This window comes from Lygodium microphyllum, chromosome 6 (assembly GCF_053477565.2).
Source record: "Lygodium microphyllum isolate KBCC chromosome 6, Lygodium_microphyllum_v1.1.10, whole genome shotgun sequence".
Lineage (NCBI taxonomy): Eukaryota > Viridiplantae > Streptophyta > Polypodiopsida > Schizaeales > Lygodiaceae > Lygodium > Lygodium microphyllum.
The window spans coordinates 73884835-73902307 of NC_141140.1; the positions used below are offsets into that span (position 1 = coordinate 73884835).

Genomic DNA, 17473 nt, shown 5'->3' on the forward strand with positions numbered 1-17473 from the left:
TCCTTCTCAAACTCAGAGCTGCAGAATTTAACCTTCACAAAAGGTGCATCTGCAAGTTTTGCCAAACGTCTAGCAATCTCTGTCTTGCCACAGCCAGTTGGACCTATCATTAGAATGTTTTTGGGCACAATTTCAGCTTTGGCTTCAGCTGGCACTCGATGTCTGCGCCATCTGTTTCCTGAAAGGACATACTGGAGTAAGCTGGTGCAGAGCTATCTAAGTCACCTAAAAGAGAATCTAAAATAGGCTTTCATAATGCATAAAAATACAAAACTAAGATGATTGATGCAGATATGTACAACTGACAAGTATCCCATTCAAAATATTCTAAGCAAGAAGAACTTCAATAACCCATAAAAGATAGCAAACATATCAAAGCTACTATGAATATATGAGACCAAAGCCCTCTGAACGCCTACATGCTCACCTCTTTGCATTGCCTTCTCTCCGATTCCTTACCGGTTTGAGCCATCACATGGCTCATGCACCTCTACACAATAACAAGGGATGCTTGTACCAGGACCTCACATGCATAAATGTCATTCTGCTGAACCACAAGAAGGTCATCAGGACTAAATGGATCTTTTGAACTAAATTGAAGACTGACAGAACCTTGGGTAAATACAAGGCTTGCCTTGTGGTACAAGGGTTTCAACAAAAGCAAGGCATTGATTATGAAGAAACCTTTGCACCCACAGCATGGTTGACATCCTTAAAAGGTAAGATCTTTCATTTGTGGAAATCCCTTTATGGGCTGAAGTAAACACCCCATTCTTGGTTTCATAGAATGGATGATTTTCTTTGATCTCATGGATACCATTCTATCTCTTGTGACCAGAACATTTATATCAAAACCACTTCAAAGAAGGTCAGCTATATTCTCCAAAATCTCTTATGGTTGATTCACACTAGACCAGATCTTGCATACTCAGTATCTTTGCTCTATTAGTATTTTAATGAACCAAAACTCTCACATCAGATTTCTTATTTATGTGTGTTATATATGTTAAATATACTTATTCATATGGCTTACATTTTGGTAAAGGTATTGGGTATGAAGCTCGCACAAATGGACCAGCAAGCTATGGGGGATGGAACTCCATGAAGGTAAGAAAGAAATAAAGAAAGAAAGTTATATTAACGTCTACAAAAGTCTAGATCAGCCTATGAGACCAAAATGTTACATTTGAAAGTTAGTGAATTTTCCCAAGTCCCAAAATAGTTGTCATCTAATGCTATGGCTAACTAAATGGAGAATAAACAATATGTAGGTGATGAATACAAAATAATGCCAAAACCAAATATATGTGGAACTGCTCTGGGGGAACTTTCATCCCAAGATATCTCCTATGGATCTATCTAACATAGAGAAGTTGAAGCCACAAGGTAGGGTTCCCTAATGACAATGTAGTATCCTTTGTATCTGCAAATGATGCCTCTTGCAAGGGCAGGGACAAGTTGGGTGTTGTCAGAAGTGGTGCAACAATGGAAGCATAGACAAGTGCTGAAATAAACTACTGAACACACGACAGAAGAAAAAGAATTTTTGGAGACATTGCCAGGGTTTGCACTAAGGAAACATAGAGTGTACAACCATGACAAAAGCACAACGAGAAACACAAACACAGAAAGCAAAACTCAAACCCTAAACACAAAACTCAAAACTCAAACGCTAACTGAAGAAGGGATAGAAAGAACACAACTCTAAAGTGAATGAATGTTGTAAATGAATGTAAAAGTATATAGTGTGCCCAAGGGTAGAGCAATGTGTTGGAGAGTGACGTCCATCGAAGATGGATCCCAAGTCTATGACCACTAGTCAGAGTGTAGGATGAAGAGGATGCAGCAAACGCAAGTGTCAGGAGGGCCTGGAACACCAAATGCAAGCAGGAGAGGGTATGGAAGAGGGCTAGCAGCTGTCACTTGATGTTGGAACTATCGCTTGGTTGGTCCGGAGCCAGATGCAAGCTGCAGAAGGTGTTGGAGATGTTGGCGATGGCTGATGGATGCCAAACGCAGCCTGGAAGGGTGTCTGTGGAAGAAGACGCTAGGCACTAGAGCAATAGCAACAGATGGAGTGGCAACAGTCGCTGGGACTAGACAGCCACGTGTGTGTGGGACTGATGGCTGAAATCTACACTCAAGGGTGAGAAACCTGCACATAAGGGATTGAGGCTAAATGGGGACAGCCTATCTATTTAGAGATGAGGATGGATCCTCCCAAATTAGGGTTTCATGAACTCTCTAAAGCCACTCCCCATTTTAGGGTACTCAACATCCCCTCTCAAGCCAAAACAGGGTGAGAAAGGAAGGCCAACCCATTTTTTTCCCCAAGGCATCCCACCCCAAAGCAGCCAAGGCATCGGACAATGTGTGCACGGTGGCTACCCAGTGGCCTACGAAGATTGCAACGGCGATGGCTATCTTACCAAGGGAGTCCAAGTAGTCACCCTAGAGAGGACAAAGGGTGCTAATCGGCTACCTAGTGGCCTACCAAGCCCTACAAAGGCGCATGAAACTACGATGAACTTTGATTTTTATTTTATTTTTTAAGTGAGAGATGGTTTGCGGTCGATTGAGGGAAAGACCGGAGAATGAGAAGGGATGGTTAGGTCCAACCCATCACAAAACAGACAAGCTGCCCATCCACTCAAGGATGTTGATGACGAGGAAATAGTGATGAGGTAATGGTGGTGTGGTAGACAAACTGCCGGTGGAAACAGCTTAGGATCCATCTAGTGGTTCTCTGCACAATGAGTATGCTACATGCTGTGAAATGCTCATACAACAGGTGCCACTTCGATAGTGTCCCTCTTGGGGAAATTGTTCACTTGCCCAAGCACCCTAGTACAAAGATGATGAAATCATAATATGCAAAGACAAACCTATATATTAGCCCTACACTGAAAACAAATTCAGCAAAAGAGATCAAGAGCTGCAATCACAGAGGTCAATAGTGAGATGCTCTAAAAAGAAAAAACAAAACAAAAATGGAAAAATTAGTTGAATGAACAAGTACAATAATGCAAATGGGTATTTGTGTGTAAATGCAGCACAAGACTTAAAAATGAAAGGCTAAGTATGTGGCCACCATTGCATACAGTGAGGCACGAAAGAAATCCTAGAGGGTGCAGTGGAGGTCCTAGGAATGGATGTGTAAAGTGCAATAGGCGAGTTAGACCACTCAGTCAACCCCTCAGGAGTAGAGTAGAATGGCCGCAGAGGCTATCCGTGTGCCACATCGCTAGCCGCCATGGGAGTTGAAGGAGCAAATGGGGCAGTAGCAGGAGGCGTAGCTCCACTAGACTATGTAGTCGTAGTAGTCTACTGTGGTTTTCTGGGTGGTAAACCTCGAGCCTTGGTACGACACTCCTCGCCCATATGGCCCAACCTCTAGCAGTGTGTGCAAAACCTATTTTTCTTAGGAATTTGCTACTAAAGGGGTCATGTCTCTTTGTTTCCGTCGGAGGAAGTGATGTAACCCTTGTTTTGGCCTTCCTTTGTATCTTGCAAGTTTTTGCCACTCGTGGTTTTCGCTCCCGAAGAAGAGGCAACCAACCCTTGCCCATCTGAATAGATGTGAGTGGAGGACTTCTTGTGGACTTGATCATGCAACCTCGCGTAACACAAGAACATACACTCAAACTCGTAGAAGATCGGTAATCTGAGCAATGAGATAATGTGCTAGATAAAATGGAAGTATTTGTCAGGCAACTTGTTCAAAAAGAACATGACCTAATCGTCATCTGATTTTGGAGAGCCAATAGTGGTAACCTTAGACAGTAAACACCGATATTCGAGCAACTTGACTTTTGAATCATCCCCTTCCTTAATGAAAGACTCCTGAAGCTCAAAATCAATGTTCATATGCCGAGTACGATCTCTGGCCACATAGCAATCGATGAGATGACTCCAATATCCCGATGCAAAAGGAAAGTGTTGTAACCGAGAGTGAAACTCAGGAAGCAAACCCTACAACTCAACATTGGTTGTGGCATTGTGAGCTCTCCATAGACAACCCAACTGTCCTTCGAAATGCAGATAGTATCCTGGAAGTTCCAATACTAGTTTAGGAACTAAACTTGGAGAGAATAATACCTTCGAACAAAAAACATTGTAAAAATTTATTTTCATTAAAGGAATTATTGAGAAGGAATTGCTTTACTCTGTTAATGTGTAGTGAAATAAAGGCGTGTAAAAAATTTGTATCAAGAGATAATCTAAAGAAGCTATTTTTATATGTTCAACCTAAGGTGGTAGGTAATTAGGTGTTTAAAAATACTCTCTTGGGGGGAGCAGGAGGATGGACCCCGATGGATCTAGACCCATGGTTGGGTAGTCTAGGTAACCTGAGAGCTTTCCTAAAAAGGAATAAAAATCACATTTTTGATGGATCATTAGAGATCAGAAAATCCTAACTTGCATCACTTTAGAACCATGGGCAGAAGGGATCAAAGTGACACACTCCCCTTATCTCCCATTCTCTTTGAACCTAGCATAATGCAAGCCCATTTTAGTCAGCAATTTTTATAAGGGATGGAAACTCGAACCACTGACATTAATCAACTATTAGTAGTTGATTTGACCAAAAAGACTCAGATTGATCCTCATGGGAACAATCGAAACTTCCATTGTGGGGTAGACTCAAGCGAGCCTAGTTAGCAAAATCTAAGGGTTTTCATCAAAATCTCAAACAATGTAATCAGGGTGGGCTAGGTGAGGGTCAAGAATAGACTCAAGAGCAACAATGAGGTTTCAAAGACCCTGAGCCTTAAGTACTTGTTGCATATAGTTTGACCAAGTAGTGAAATTCAACCCATTGAAACGAGTCTTGTCCGTGAAGGCAATCTTGGCTCATACAATAAGAGTGGTAGTGCTCGAATAAGGTGGATAGGGTGGGTACTAGGGGAGAAGGAAGTACACTTGGGAATGGAACCTAGAGTGCCCACCAAACATACGATAATGTGCACGGTGGATCCAAAGGTGTGCATGGGATGACTAGGCATAGGCATTGTCACCGCATGAGTATCCCATGGTGGAGGGATAGGGACACATGGAACAGAGGATGAAAATCCCTGCATAGGAATGGCCCATGGAAAGTGTGATGATGCACCATAAGCAAAGGATAGAAGTCCCTACTGAGAGGTCATGGTGTGGGTCATGGTGTGGGTAGTGAGGGGAATGCCCATCACAGCCGTCCCAGTGAGAAAAGAAGTGCCTACATGAAGGTAGAGGGAACTGTATAAGAGGGTATCATTCCCTATAACGAAGTCCCATAGTGTAGAATGGCTTGTGGAAAAGGATAGGTGATAGTGTTAAGAGGTGGAATGCCCCCTAACGAGACACCGTGATGGGAAGTGGTAGGGAAGTGTGAATATGGAATAGAGAATGAGAATGTGCTAGGAGCGGAGATAGAAGGTCGAACTCCCAATGTGATAGAGCCGTATGAGGAATGTAAGCCGAGGTTTTGAAATAAATGTGATATGGCTTCAAGAGAAGAGGGTGGGATGGGAGGGAGAGAAGAAGAGTAATTGACTTGCTCAAATGAAACCGAAGACGTAGGTATACCTGATGATGAATGTCTACTTCTTGAGCCCCCTCCATCAAGATTTACATACATTTGACCATCCGGATCCTGCACCAAAAGACAAAACAGGAGAGGGTTTTGATTCGAACGACTTAAAAAGGTTGTATGAACCTGACACAGTGCCTGGCCAAGATGATGAAGATGGATCACCGATTGTCCCAAATGTTGTATGTCCTCCATGATCAAAAAAGGTGGTCAGCCTCACCAACCGGTCTGGAAGGAGTAGCAAAACTAGCAAAAGGGATATCTTCTCGTCCATACTTGTTGTGTAGGTACTCCTCAAACTCCTCCTCTATGAGGTTAATGAAAACTTGAATATCTAGCATAGGTGTAAACATAAAAGGTGATGGTGAGAGTGAATATGGAGTGTCGTCTTCCTCACTAAGTCCATAATGCCTCCTCATGGCCTCCAGTGATGAAGAAGCCTAATAAGGCATCCTGGGGTCACGAGAAGAAGGTGTCTGTGACATTGTGATTCGGTTACAAGTCATATTGTGTGCCTCATTCAACGATTAGCATTCCATAATATCTGCAAGATACTCTTTATAAGAGCACCAACTATGATATCATGTGAAGAAGAGTATGGAGGCACTACTAGGGTTTGCACTAAGGAAACACAGAGTGTATGACCATGACAAAAGCAGAACGAGACAAACATAAACACAGAACAAACCCTAAACACAAAACTCAAAACTTAAACAAAGAAACTCAAACACAAATAGAAGAAGGGATAGAAAGAACACAACTCTGAAGTGAATGAATGCTACAAATGAATGTAAGAGTATACAGTGTGCCCAAGGGCAAAGCAATGTGTCAGAGAGTGACGTCCAACGGAGATGGATTCCAAGTCTGTGACCACTAGTTGTAGAATGAAGAGGATGTAGCAAACACAAGTGTCAAGAGGGCCTAAAACACCAAACACAAAGAGGAGAGGGTATGGAAAAGGATTGGCAATCGTCATCTGATGTGGAGGAGTTGTCACTTGCTAATGGAGGAAGCTGTCGCCTGATGTAGGAACTATCACCTAGCTGGTGTGGAACCAAACGCAAGCTGCAGAAGGTGTCGGAGATGCTGGCGATGCCTGATGGATGCCAAGTGCAGCCTAGAAGGGTGTAACTCAATGAACGGCAGTTGTGGAAGAAGGCACTAGGCACTGGAGCAGCAATAATAGGAGTGGCAACAATCGTTGGGGCTGGACAGCCACGTGTGTGGGGATTAATGATTGAAATCTACACTCAAGGATGAGAAACTTGCACAGAAGGGATTGATGCTGAATGGGGGCAGCCTGTCTATTTATAGATGAGGATGGACCCTCCCAAATTAGGGTTTCGCTGAACTCTTTTGAATTGCTCCCTGTTTTAGGGTTTTTATTAAATTAAGCTTGTTTTGGGGCTGTTTAAGTGGCTAATCAACATGGAATGCATTTCTTAGCTCAATACAATGTAGTTTACATCTATGTGTACATCATCACCATTGATTGTTTATAGTTTTCCTTTAGTAGATTATAGCCATTAGAAAAGTTAAATTCAATGTTGCAAGGATATCTTTGCCGTGGCTGACAAAGTGTTCTTTTAAAACTGCAGTGACCAATAAGTGCACACAACTTGAGAATGCCATATTGAGCTTCAAGTCTATGGTATTGTGTGAGCACTCCAACAATTCTAGATTGATTGAGATGCTCTCATTTGGTATGACTAGTTCTATTTTCCAATCTAATGAAACTCTAAAGTCAAGTGGATTCATGATCCTTGCGTTAATAATGTTACATGCATTCTCAATACATAATTGAGAGTAAGCTTGATCACCAAAATGATTTTTCTTTGTATGCATAGATTTCTTAAGCTCAAGAAACAAAAGCTTTAAAAGTGAGGATTGAAGGATCTCTACGAACTTACCAAGTGGCAAATATCTTTTGCAAGCTTTTTCTTTGTATGCATAGATTTCTTAAGCTCAAGAAACAAAAGCTTTAAAAGTGAGGATTAAAGGAGCTCTACGAACTTACCAAGTGGCAAATATCTTTTGCGAGCTTTAGCAACCACACTTCAAGTTGCAACTCCACCTATTAAGGTAGGTGCACATATGACATCTCTCTTTGAGTTATTTTTCTATATTTATGCATTTGCTTTTTTGCATTAGAGAGGTTGTATGTGCGTGTGTATGTGTACATACTAAGAGTAGTATCATTATTATGTGGTTTTCTGTATTGATTAATGATAGCATACAAGCTATATGTCTTTCTCCAGATTACAGGTCCATGTCAACCAAAGAGAGATACTCTACAACTGAGTATTTCTAGTGCATTCCCTCAAAATAGAACTACACAAAGGGATACGGTGGGATCATCATTGAATCCAATCAATTCTCATGTTGGTTAAGATCTCAAGTTGCATGACTCCTCATGCTTCTCATGCTATGGGCATGCATGGAGGAGCTTGGAACATTGATACAAATACTTCAACAAAGGCTTTGCATGTTGAAATATGCAATACAAATGCTACTAGTTCAAGAGATGTTATGAATGGTGAATGGGTTATAGATGCAGATATGCACTTGAAAATACCGCACAATGCTACGTGTGAGGTTATTCTTAATGATGCAAGAAATAATCATGTATGGAAATCAAGCTCTTTGCAACATGCTAGTTGCAATGATAGTATGGCATGTGATGATGCATCTAATGCCAATATGTCAACAAGTTTGGATTTGAATGTGACATTACAAAGTGCGACTCATGATGGTGGTGATGGATTACCTCCGAGTCATGTGGATTTCACTTCTTCTCTTGAAGATGCATTAAAAAAATCTTCATGAGATCCAAGCCCAATTTGCTACACATGGACAAAGGACTAATGAGAAGTCCCCCCAAAAAGCAAAAGGGTAATCCGACTTATAAGGAGCATTGGAAGGTCTATTATGAATGGAGTTATTCATCTTATGATGATGAGGGGCAACAAAGAGTACATAGTCTTTGGTGTACACACTTCAAAAGAAAAAATCCCTTTCACACAATAGGTAGCAAGAATATTCAAAGACCTCGTTTAGAAGGCCATCAACAATCAAAAGAGCATAAAAAAGTAAAGTAAATGTGGTTTGAAAAGCAAAAAGGGACCACATTTCCCCTTGAAAAGCACGTGCAAGTTTCGCATGATTGTGAAGAGGAAGAAAAGATAGCTTGCATCAAACTACTTCAAAAGATGCATGCAATTGCTTTGAGAGAAAAACCTATTTCTGACTTTGAGGCAAATATTGAGGTATTGGTTTTTTTTAATGTGCCAATTGCACCGACAATGAACTCTTATGGTGCATACGCATCTTCATATGTTGCAAAGCTTTTTCTCAAGCCTTGTCATAATATGTATTATGATAAGATCACTATTGAACTAAAGGAAAGTCCATACTTTTCAATAATGGTTGATGAAAGCACAGACATATCATGTAATCATAGAATGATTGTATGCACCACATATCTTACTGAAAAAGGAAATGGGTCCATTTGCAGTCAATTTATGAGACTATTGGAGATAATAGATAGTTCAACAAATGCATTGTACGCAAGTCTTACAACATTTCTCTTGGAGCTTGAGTTGCCTAAGGCAAAACTTGTTGGCTTTGCAAGTGATGGATGTACTGTAATGACTGGTTCTCAAAATGGCCTTATGACTCAGTTCACAAGGGAAGTTCCCCGTTTGGTGGGTGTGCATTGCATTGCACACAGAGAGACACTAGCTGCTAAGGATGCATTGGAACCATTTCCTATTTTTGAACTTTTGGAAAACATTATTAAGAAAGCATACAAGTGGATTAGAAGCTCTTATAAACGTCATAAGGAGTTAAAAGAGCTTGCCAATGCTTTTGAGTTGCCAGTGCAAGAGGTTTTGAGAATGCATGATATTCATTGGCTCTCACGAGGTGATGCCGGCAGCCGCACTAAGATTTTGAAACTTATGCCTGCTTTATTGCAGCTTTTGAAGTTGGAAAGTCATGAGTTATATGGTTTTCTTACATCTTTGAAGATACAATTCTTTCTACACATTGTTGTAGATGTATTTCATTATTTAAACATGCTCAATATAAAGTTCCAAAGCAAGAATGTTGATGTGACTTCCATTGGTACTCGGCTTGTAGTGACAATGGAGACATTGGAGACGAGGTTTCTTGGAGATGTATTTGGCATTGGAGCACAATAAAACACATCCTTTGTTGAAAGAGCAAATGATGGATATCTTCATTATACATGTGACACATATGGACAAGAAGTGCATGCTCTTCACACTCGTGCATTGGGAGATGAGAAAACAAATCGTAATCTAAACTCTTGGGAGAGTTGCATATCTATGGGTAGGCAATTTGTTGGAAAAATTATATCATCCTTGTGTTAGTGATTCAATGATATAAAACTCTTTGAAGCAGCAAAAGTATTTAGTCCAAAAGACTACCCTATTGAGCACAAGGCAATGTTTATGTTTACCATGGGAAGGATTTGGATGCCTATTTTGTTTTTAAAAATTTGGGGGCTTAGTTGATGTGAATGCATGTAACTTGCAGTATGACGATTTCATGATTAGATTGAAAAGAACTTGTCCAAGCATGAGTATGCACGAGGCATGGGCAATATGTGGAGTTGATGAGCATTGGAAGCAAGTATATGGAGAAATAAAGAAGCTTTGGCATGCTTGTCTAGTGATTGTTGCAAGTACAATGGATTGTGAGAGGGTTTTCTCAAATGAATAGAATCAAGTCTCTTGAGAGAAACTGCTTAGCTTTGGAGACATTAAATATGCTCATGTTTTTATTCTATAATGGTGAGAAAAATCCTCATGATGTGGATTGGAATGCCATCTATATTGCTTGGGATGGCTTGAAAGAGCATCGAAATCCCCATGTGATGACAACATATAAGAAAGTGGTTTTTTCCTTATTGCTTTTGACATGTGTTGATCCATGAACCTTTTTATTTTAATATAACAAAGAATGTCTTGGCTTGCAATTAAGATATTTTTTGAAGCTTTACAATGTGGATTATGCCTTAAATTTAGTAGAGAATTCTAACTTTTAAGTTTACGTATAAATGTGTGTGTGTGTGTGTGTGTGTGTGTGTGTGTGTGTGTGTGTGTTGTTGAGCTAAAATATGCATTACTTGCTGATTAGCCTCTTAAACAGCCCCAAAAAACACTAAAAATGCTCTTTTAGAGTAAAACCCTAAAACAGGGAGCAGTTCAATAGACTTCAGTGGAAACTCTAAAACGGGGAGCGGTTCGAGAGAGTTTAGTGGAAACCCTAATTTTTGGGGCGCCCTTCCACATCTATAGATAGACAAGCTGCCCCCATTCAGCTATCATCCTTGTTTGCAGGTTACACCAGCCCACACACCCTCTGCTGCTATTGGCACCTAGTTTCCAACCTGCAGCCCACCTCCATCTGCTGTCCAGCCATCATCGACTACAGCCACATTATCTTCAGCCTATCCATTGCTGTAGGCGATAGCTCTCAGCTGCTAGTGAATGCTCCAAACTGTCCCAGACTGCTATTCAACCTGCTGTCCATCATCTCCAGGGTCAGCCAGCCTGTCTTCTCAGCATTGCAGGCCCTAACACTGTCAGACACTGTTTCAGCCTGCTGTTTACAGCAGACTCTGCACAGTTTCCAGCCTTCAATCGGTGGTACACTGCTGCGTTTACCAGTTTCCAGCCTCCAGACTGTTGCGTTTTGGTGACCAGCCTGCTGCCATTCACTATTCAGCACTCCTACACTCCGACTGGTGGTCACAGACTTGGGATCCGTCTTCAGTGGATGTCACACTCTGACATTGCTCTGCCCTTGAGCACACTGTACACTCTTACATTCATTTACAGCATTCATCTACTTCAGAGTTGTGTTCTCTCTCTCCCTTCTTCTGTTTGTGTTTGAGTTTTTGTCTGAGTTTTGAGTTTTGCGTTTAGGGTTTGAGTTTTGCCCTCTATGTCTGTGTCTGTCTCTTTGTGTTTTTGTTGTGGTCGTACACTCTTCTGTGTCCTCAGTGCAAACCCTAGCAGTTTCCTTCATATGGTATCAGAGCCGGTGCTCTTGTAAAGAGTATCCTGCGGATATTGTGGAAAGCTAGTCTTTGTGCGAGGCACACAATACGACTCGTAACCAAATCACAATGTCCAAGACACCTTCTCCAGTTTCCATGATGTCTTATCAGGCTTCTCCATCATTGGAGGCCCTGAGACGGCATTATGGACTCAGTGAGGAAGACAACACTCCACCTTCACCAGATTTCACTAACATAACAAAGGAGGACTTTGAGAAGTACTATCACAACAAGTATGGTGATGTTTACACCCCTCCTACCAATTTTGCTACCACATCCGGACCGGTTGGTGAGGCTAGCCACCTCTCCGATCATGGAGGACATTCGGCATTCGAAACGTCTGGCGATCCATCTTCATCATCTCAGTCAAGTCCAATGTCAGGTTTGAACAATTCTTTTGTGTTGCATGAATCAAAACCCTCGCATGTTTCTTCTTTTGAGGTACAGGATCCGAATGGCTTTGTGTATGTGAACTTCAATAGAGGGGCTCACAAAGTAGACGAAATTCAGGTACTTCTACAGCTTTTGTTTCATTTGAGCATATCACACACACTTCTCACTTCCCTCCCGTCCCACCCTCTTCTATATCACACCTCATCTTTCCAAAACCTTGGATTACACTCCACATTTGCATCACACACCCTAGGGGTTGGATCTTCCATCTCCGCTCCTAACACCTTTTCCTTCTCCACCCCATTCTCTACCTCTTTGCACCATGGTACTTCGTTAGGGGGAATGCCACCCTTTAACACAGTGCCTCTTACCCTTCAGCACATGAGCATACCCATAACTCCTGGGACGACTGTGATGGGCATCCCCCTCACTATCCCCAGCTTCACATCTCCCATGACCACTCATACACAGGGGTTTCCATCCTCAGCTTATGGTGCGTCTTCACACTCTCCTTGGGTTACACCTACGCAGGGATTCTCATCTTCTGCTCACCGTGTTCCCGTCCCACCTCCTTGCGTTCCTCATGTGGCTACCATGCCCATGCTTAGTCAACCCATCCCTACCTATGGATCCACCTTGCACACTACACGCATGCCTGGTGGGCACTCTGGGGCCCATTCCCAAGTGTACTCCACTCCCCCATTCTACCCACACTACACTTTTTAACACTATCCATCTCTGAGCACTACCACTCCTCTTGCAACGGCCAAGAATGCCTTTACGGATAAGACACATTTTAACGAGTCAAATTTCACCACTTGGTCTAATTTCATGCAACAAGTTCTTGAGTCTTAGGGTCTTTGGGACCTCGTCATTGGTCTAGAGCCTATGCCAAACCCTCGACTAGCTCACCCTGATTACATCCGTCAATGGAGAGCCCGCAATGCCACAGCCAATGTTGAGCTGATGCAGGGATTGCTTCTTGAGTTTCACTCTCGGTTGCAGCACTTCCCGCTCGCATCAAAGCACTGGAGTCACCATCTCGACCGCTATGCGGCTCGTAATCATACTCGGCGTATCAATCTCGACTTTGAGCTTCAAGAGTTCTCTATTAAGGAAGGGGATGATTTGAAAGTCAAGCTGGCTGAATATAGGTGGTTACTTGCCGAGTTCGCCACTATTGACTGTCCAAAGTCAGATGATGATCAGGTTATATTCTTCTTGAATAAGTTGCCCGACAAGTACTTCAATTTCATTCAACACATCATCTCCCAAACTAGATTGCTAGCCTTCTACGAGTTTGAGTGCCAGTTCTTGCGTTACGCGAGGCTATATGATCAAGTCCACAAATAATCCTCATCACAGCCTTATTCAGAGCACAGGGGGTTGGTTGCCTCTTCTTCAAGAGGGACAACCACTAGTGGCAAGAACTCGCTAGATGCAAAGGCAAGCCAATCAAAGGGTGACTCCTCTTCCTCAAATGGAACCAAAGAATCTAGACCTATCTGGCAACAACTCCCTAAGAAACACCGGTTTTGCACACATTGCCAAAGAGGAGGCCATGTGGACGAGGAGTATCGCTCCAAGGCCCAAGGTCTTCCACCTAAAAAGCCTCAGCAGACCGCTACGACTGCACAGTCCAGTGGAGCTATGCCTTCTGCTCCTACTTCATCTGCTCCTTCAGCACCCATTGTTGTTGCTTGACATGTGGCTCGAGTACAGCCTCAGCAGCCCATCTCTTTCACTACCCTTGAGGGACTGGCTGATTGGTCTGCAGGTTCCGATCCCGTAGCACTTCATGCATTCACCCCACCTTCCTCCTCACCTTGTCAGGCGTTCCCTTAACAAAGCCCTCCTATTGGACGTACACGATGGTAGCCACCTTCTTCGACTCGCATGCCTCTAGATCCTTTCGGATACCCTAGGTTAGTCTAGCATTCATTTTTCGCACTCTTAGAGTCGGGCCCATAGGATTCATTATCCTTAGTTTTTCCATTTTTTTATCTTCCACTACATTTCCTCACACACATACACATTCATTGCATTTATTTTGAGTTAGATTTTCTTTCTGTTCTGTTTTGCTTTGGAGCATCTCACCACTAACCTCTGTGTTTGCAGATTCTCATCTCTTTTGCAGGGTTTTGTCTTTCAGTGTAGAGCTAACTTGCAAATTGCTTTGGTCCTCCCTAGGCTAGAGATGTGGGGATGCATACCGTTCCTTTCATGGTTTCGTCATCCTAGGAGTGCTTGCTCTTCTTCCAGCATGGTGTTTTCCCCTCCCAAGGCGGATCGTGCAGCATCTCTCTCAATGCTATCATGGCGGTGACTTCTACCTTGCTCTTCTAGCGGGGTGCTTCATCCACTTCATCTTCTTTCATTCCTTATGGTTCTCGACACCATATGAAGACCAACATCAGGCTCCTCTTCCTTCTTCGGCATCATCCAAGTTGAGAGGGGGTTCCTACCCTTCTTGGTATTCTACAGGCTTCAGTACTCTGTCTTCGACATCGGCTTCTTCTCCCTATTGTACCTTACCCTTTGCATTGCATGATTACATCCTCCTTGTACTAGGGCGCTTGGTCAAGTGAACAATTTCCCCACGAGGGACACTGTCCAAGTAACACCTGCTGCATGAGCATTCTTCAGCATGTAGCATACTTTGCATCTCATTGTGTAGAGCACCACTTGCGCGGATCCTAATATGTTTCCATCGGCGGCTGTTGTTACCACACCACCATCCTTCTTCATCACATGGATATCTCATCACCTATTTTTCCTCGTTATCGACATCCTGAGAGGATGAGTTAGCTTGTACTGTTTTGTGATGTGTTGGGTGTACCTTCCCCTACTCCCATCTTCTGGGTCACTTTTACTCAATCGGCCCCATCCCATCAAATTTACTTCACTTATTTTTTTATTTTATTTTTTTAATCCATGTAGTTCCATCCACCTTTGTAAAGCTTGGTAGGCCACTGGGCAGCCAACGTACACCCTTTGTCCAATGCCCTATCCTCTATGGGGTGACTACTTGGATTCCCTTGGTAAGATAACCATCGCCTCTGTAGTCCTGGTAGGCCACTGGGCAGTCGACGTGCACCTTTTGTCCGATGCCTTGGCTGCTTTGGGGTGGGACGACTTGGGATATATAAACATCACAATGGCTGGCCTAACCTTTCAGCTCAGTTTTGGGCCTGAGAGGGGGTGTTGAGCTAAAATATGCATTACTTGTTGATTAACCTCTTAAACAACCCCAAAACACACTAAAAATGCTCTTTTAGAGTAAAACCCTAAAACGGGGAGCGGTTCGAGAGAGTTCGGTGGAAACCCTAAAACGGGGAGCGGTTCGAGAGAGTTTAGTGGAAACCCTAATTTTTGGGGCGCCCTTCCACATCTATAAATAGACAAGCTGCCCCCATTCAACTATCATCCTTGTTTGCAAGTTACACCAGCCCACACACCCTCTGCTACTGTTGGTGCCCAATTTCCAGCCTGCAGCCCGCCTCCATCTGATGTCCAGCCATCATCGACTACAGCCACATTATCTTTAGTCTGTCCATTGTTGTAGTCGACAGCTCTCAGCTACTGGTGACTGCTCCAGACTGTCCCAGACTGTTGTTCAACCTGTTGTCCATCATCTCCAGGGTCAGCCAACCTGCATTTTCAACATTGCAGGCCCTGACACTCTCAAACATTGTTTCAGCCTGCTGTTTACAGCAGACTGTGCACAGTTTCCAACCTCCGATCGATGGTACACTGCTGCATTTACCAATTTCCAGCCTCCAAACTGCTACGTTTTGGTGACCAGCCTGTTGCCATTCACTATTCAGCACTCCTACACTCCGACTGGTGGTCACAGACTTGGGATCCATCTTCAATGGATCTCACACTCCAACATTGCTCTGCCCTTAAGCACACTGTACACTCTTACATTCATTTACAACATTCATTCACTTCAGAGTTGTATTCTCTCTCTCCCTTCTTCTGTTTGTGTTTGAGTTTGTGTCTGAGTTGTGAGTTTTGCATTTAGGGTTTGAGTTTTTTGAGTTTTGCATTTAGGGTTTGAGTTTTATCCTCTGTGTCTGTGTCTGTCTCTTTGTATTTCTGCCGGTGGTCGTACACTCTGTGTGTCCTTAGTGCAAACCCTAGCAGTTTCCTTCACATATGTATGTGTGTGTGTGTGAAAATAAATATTTTAAGAAAGGCATTTGTTTCGTGGCTATGCTCGTGAAAGGCATTTTAAAAATTTTGCCTTTCCGAAAGAAAGGTAACTTGGAAGAATGCCTTTCTTGAGATAATAGGGTTCTAACTTGCAAAAATGAAGGTTGCATACTAGGGAGAAATGATGTGCTCACCAGCAAAAAGGTAAAGGAAACTGTATTAAAGGTTGGAATTCCCTGTAACAAAGCCCCCTAGTGCAAAGTGGCTGGAGAGTGAGTGGATGGTATAGTGTTAAAGGGTGACATTCCTGGTAACAATGCACCATGATGTAAAGTGGTAAGAAAGTGTAAGTATGGAACAAAGAATGAGAATGTGCTAGGAGTGGAAACGGAAGTTCCAACTCCCAATGCGAAGGATGCGGATGTGGAGTGTAATCTAAGGTTTTGGAATGAAGAAGAGAGGAAATCAAGGTGTGGGCTAGAAGAGGGTGGGATGGGAGGGATTTGAGAAGAGTGGCTTATGTGCTCAAATGAAATAGAAGATGTAGATATACCTGATGAAGGACGTTTGCTTTGAGAGCCCCCTCTATTGGAGTTTACATACACAAAATCATCCGAATCCTACACACCAAAAGAAGAAACAAAAGAGGGTTTTGATTAATACAACTCAAAGGGGTTATACAAACCTAACACTAGGCCTAGCTAAGATGATAAAGATGGGTTGCCGCCCATCCCAAATGTCGTATGTCCTCCATGATCAGAGAGGTGTCCAACCTTACCAACTGATCCGGATGGAGTAACAAAGCTAGCAAGAGGAATGTAAGTTCAACTTGACGTAGGCCTAGCTAAGATGATAAAGATGGGTCGCCACTCATCCCAAATGTCGTATGTCCTCCACGGTCAGAGAGGTGTCCAACCTTACCAACTGATCCGGATAGAGTAGCAAAGCTAGTAGGAGGAATGTAAGTTCAACTATACGTGATACGCAAGTACTCTTGATACTCCTCTGACATGAGACTAAAATCTGGAACAAGAGAAACCAAAGAAGGTGAAGGTAAAGGTGGGGTGTCGTCTTCCTTAACGAGTCCATAATGCCTCCTCCAGGCCTCCAATGATGGAGAAGCCTGATAAGACATCATGGAATCCTGAGAAGAAGATGACTAAGACATTGTGATTCAATTATGAGTTGTTTGTATGCCTCACACAAAACCTAGCACTCCACAATATCCATAGGATACTCTTTACAAGAGCACCAACTCTAAT

At 42.8% G+C, this 17473-nt stretch overlaps 1 protein-coding gene across 2 annotated transcripts in view; it reads right to left on the bottom strand.

Annotated features, from left to right (window-relative positions):
- LOC148034680 (uncharacterized) overlaps window positions 1–17473 on the bottom strand; it is a 90237-nt gene that overhangs the window by 62524 nt on the left and 10240 nt on the right. For both annotated transcript variants that reach the window (XM_087679645.1, XM_087679646.1), the window contains one exon: window positions 33–178. In XM_087679645.1, coding sequence (XP_087535771.1) covers window positions 33–178 — 146 coding nt within the window. The remainder of the gene's footprint in view (window positions 1–32; window positions 179–17473) is intronic.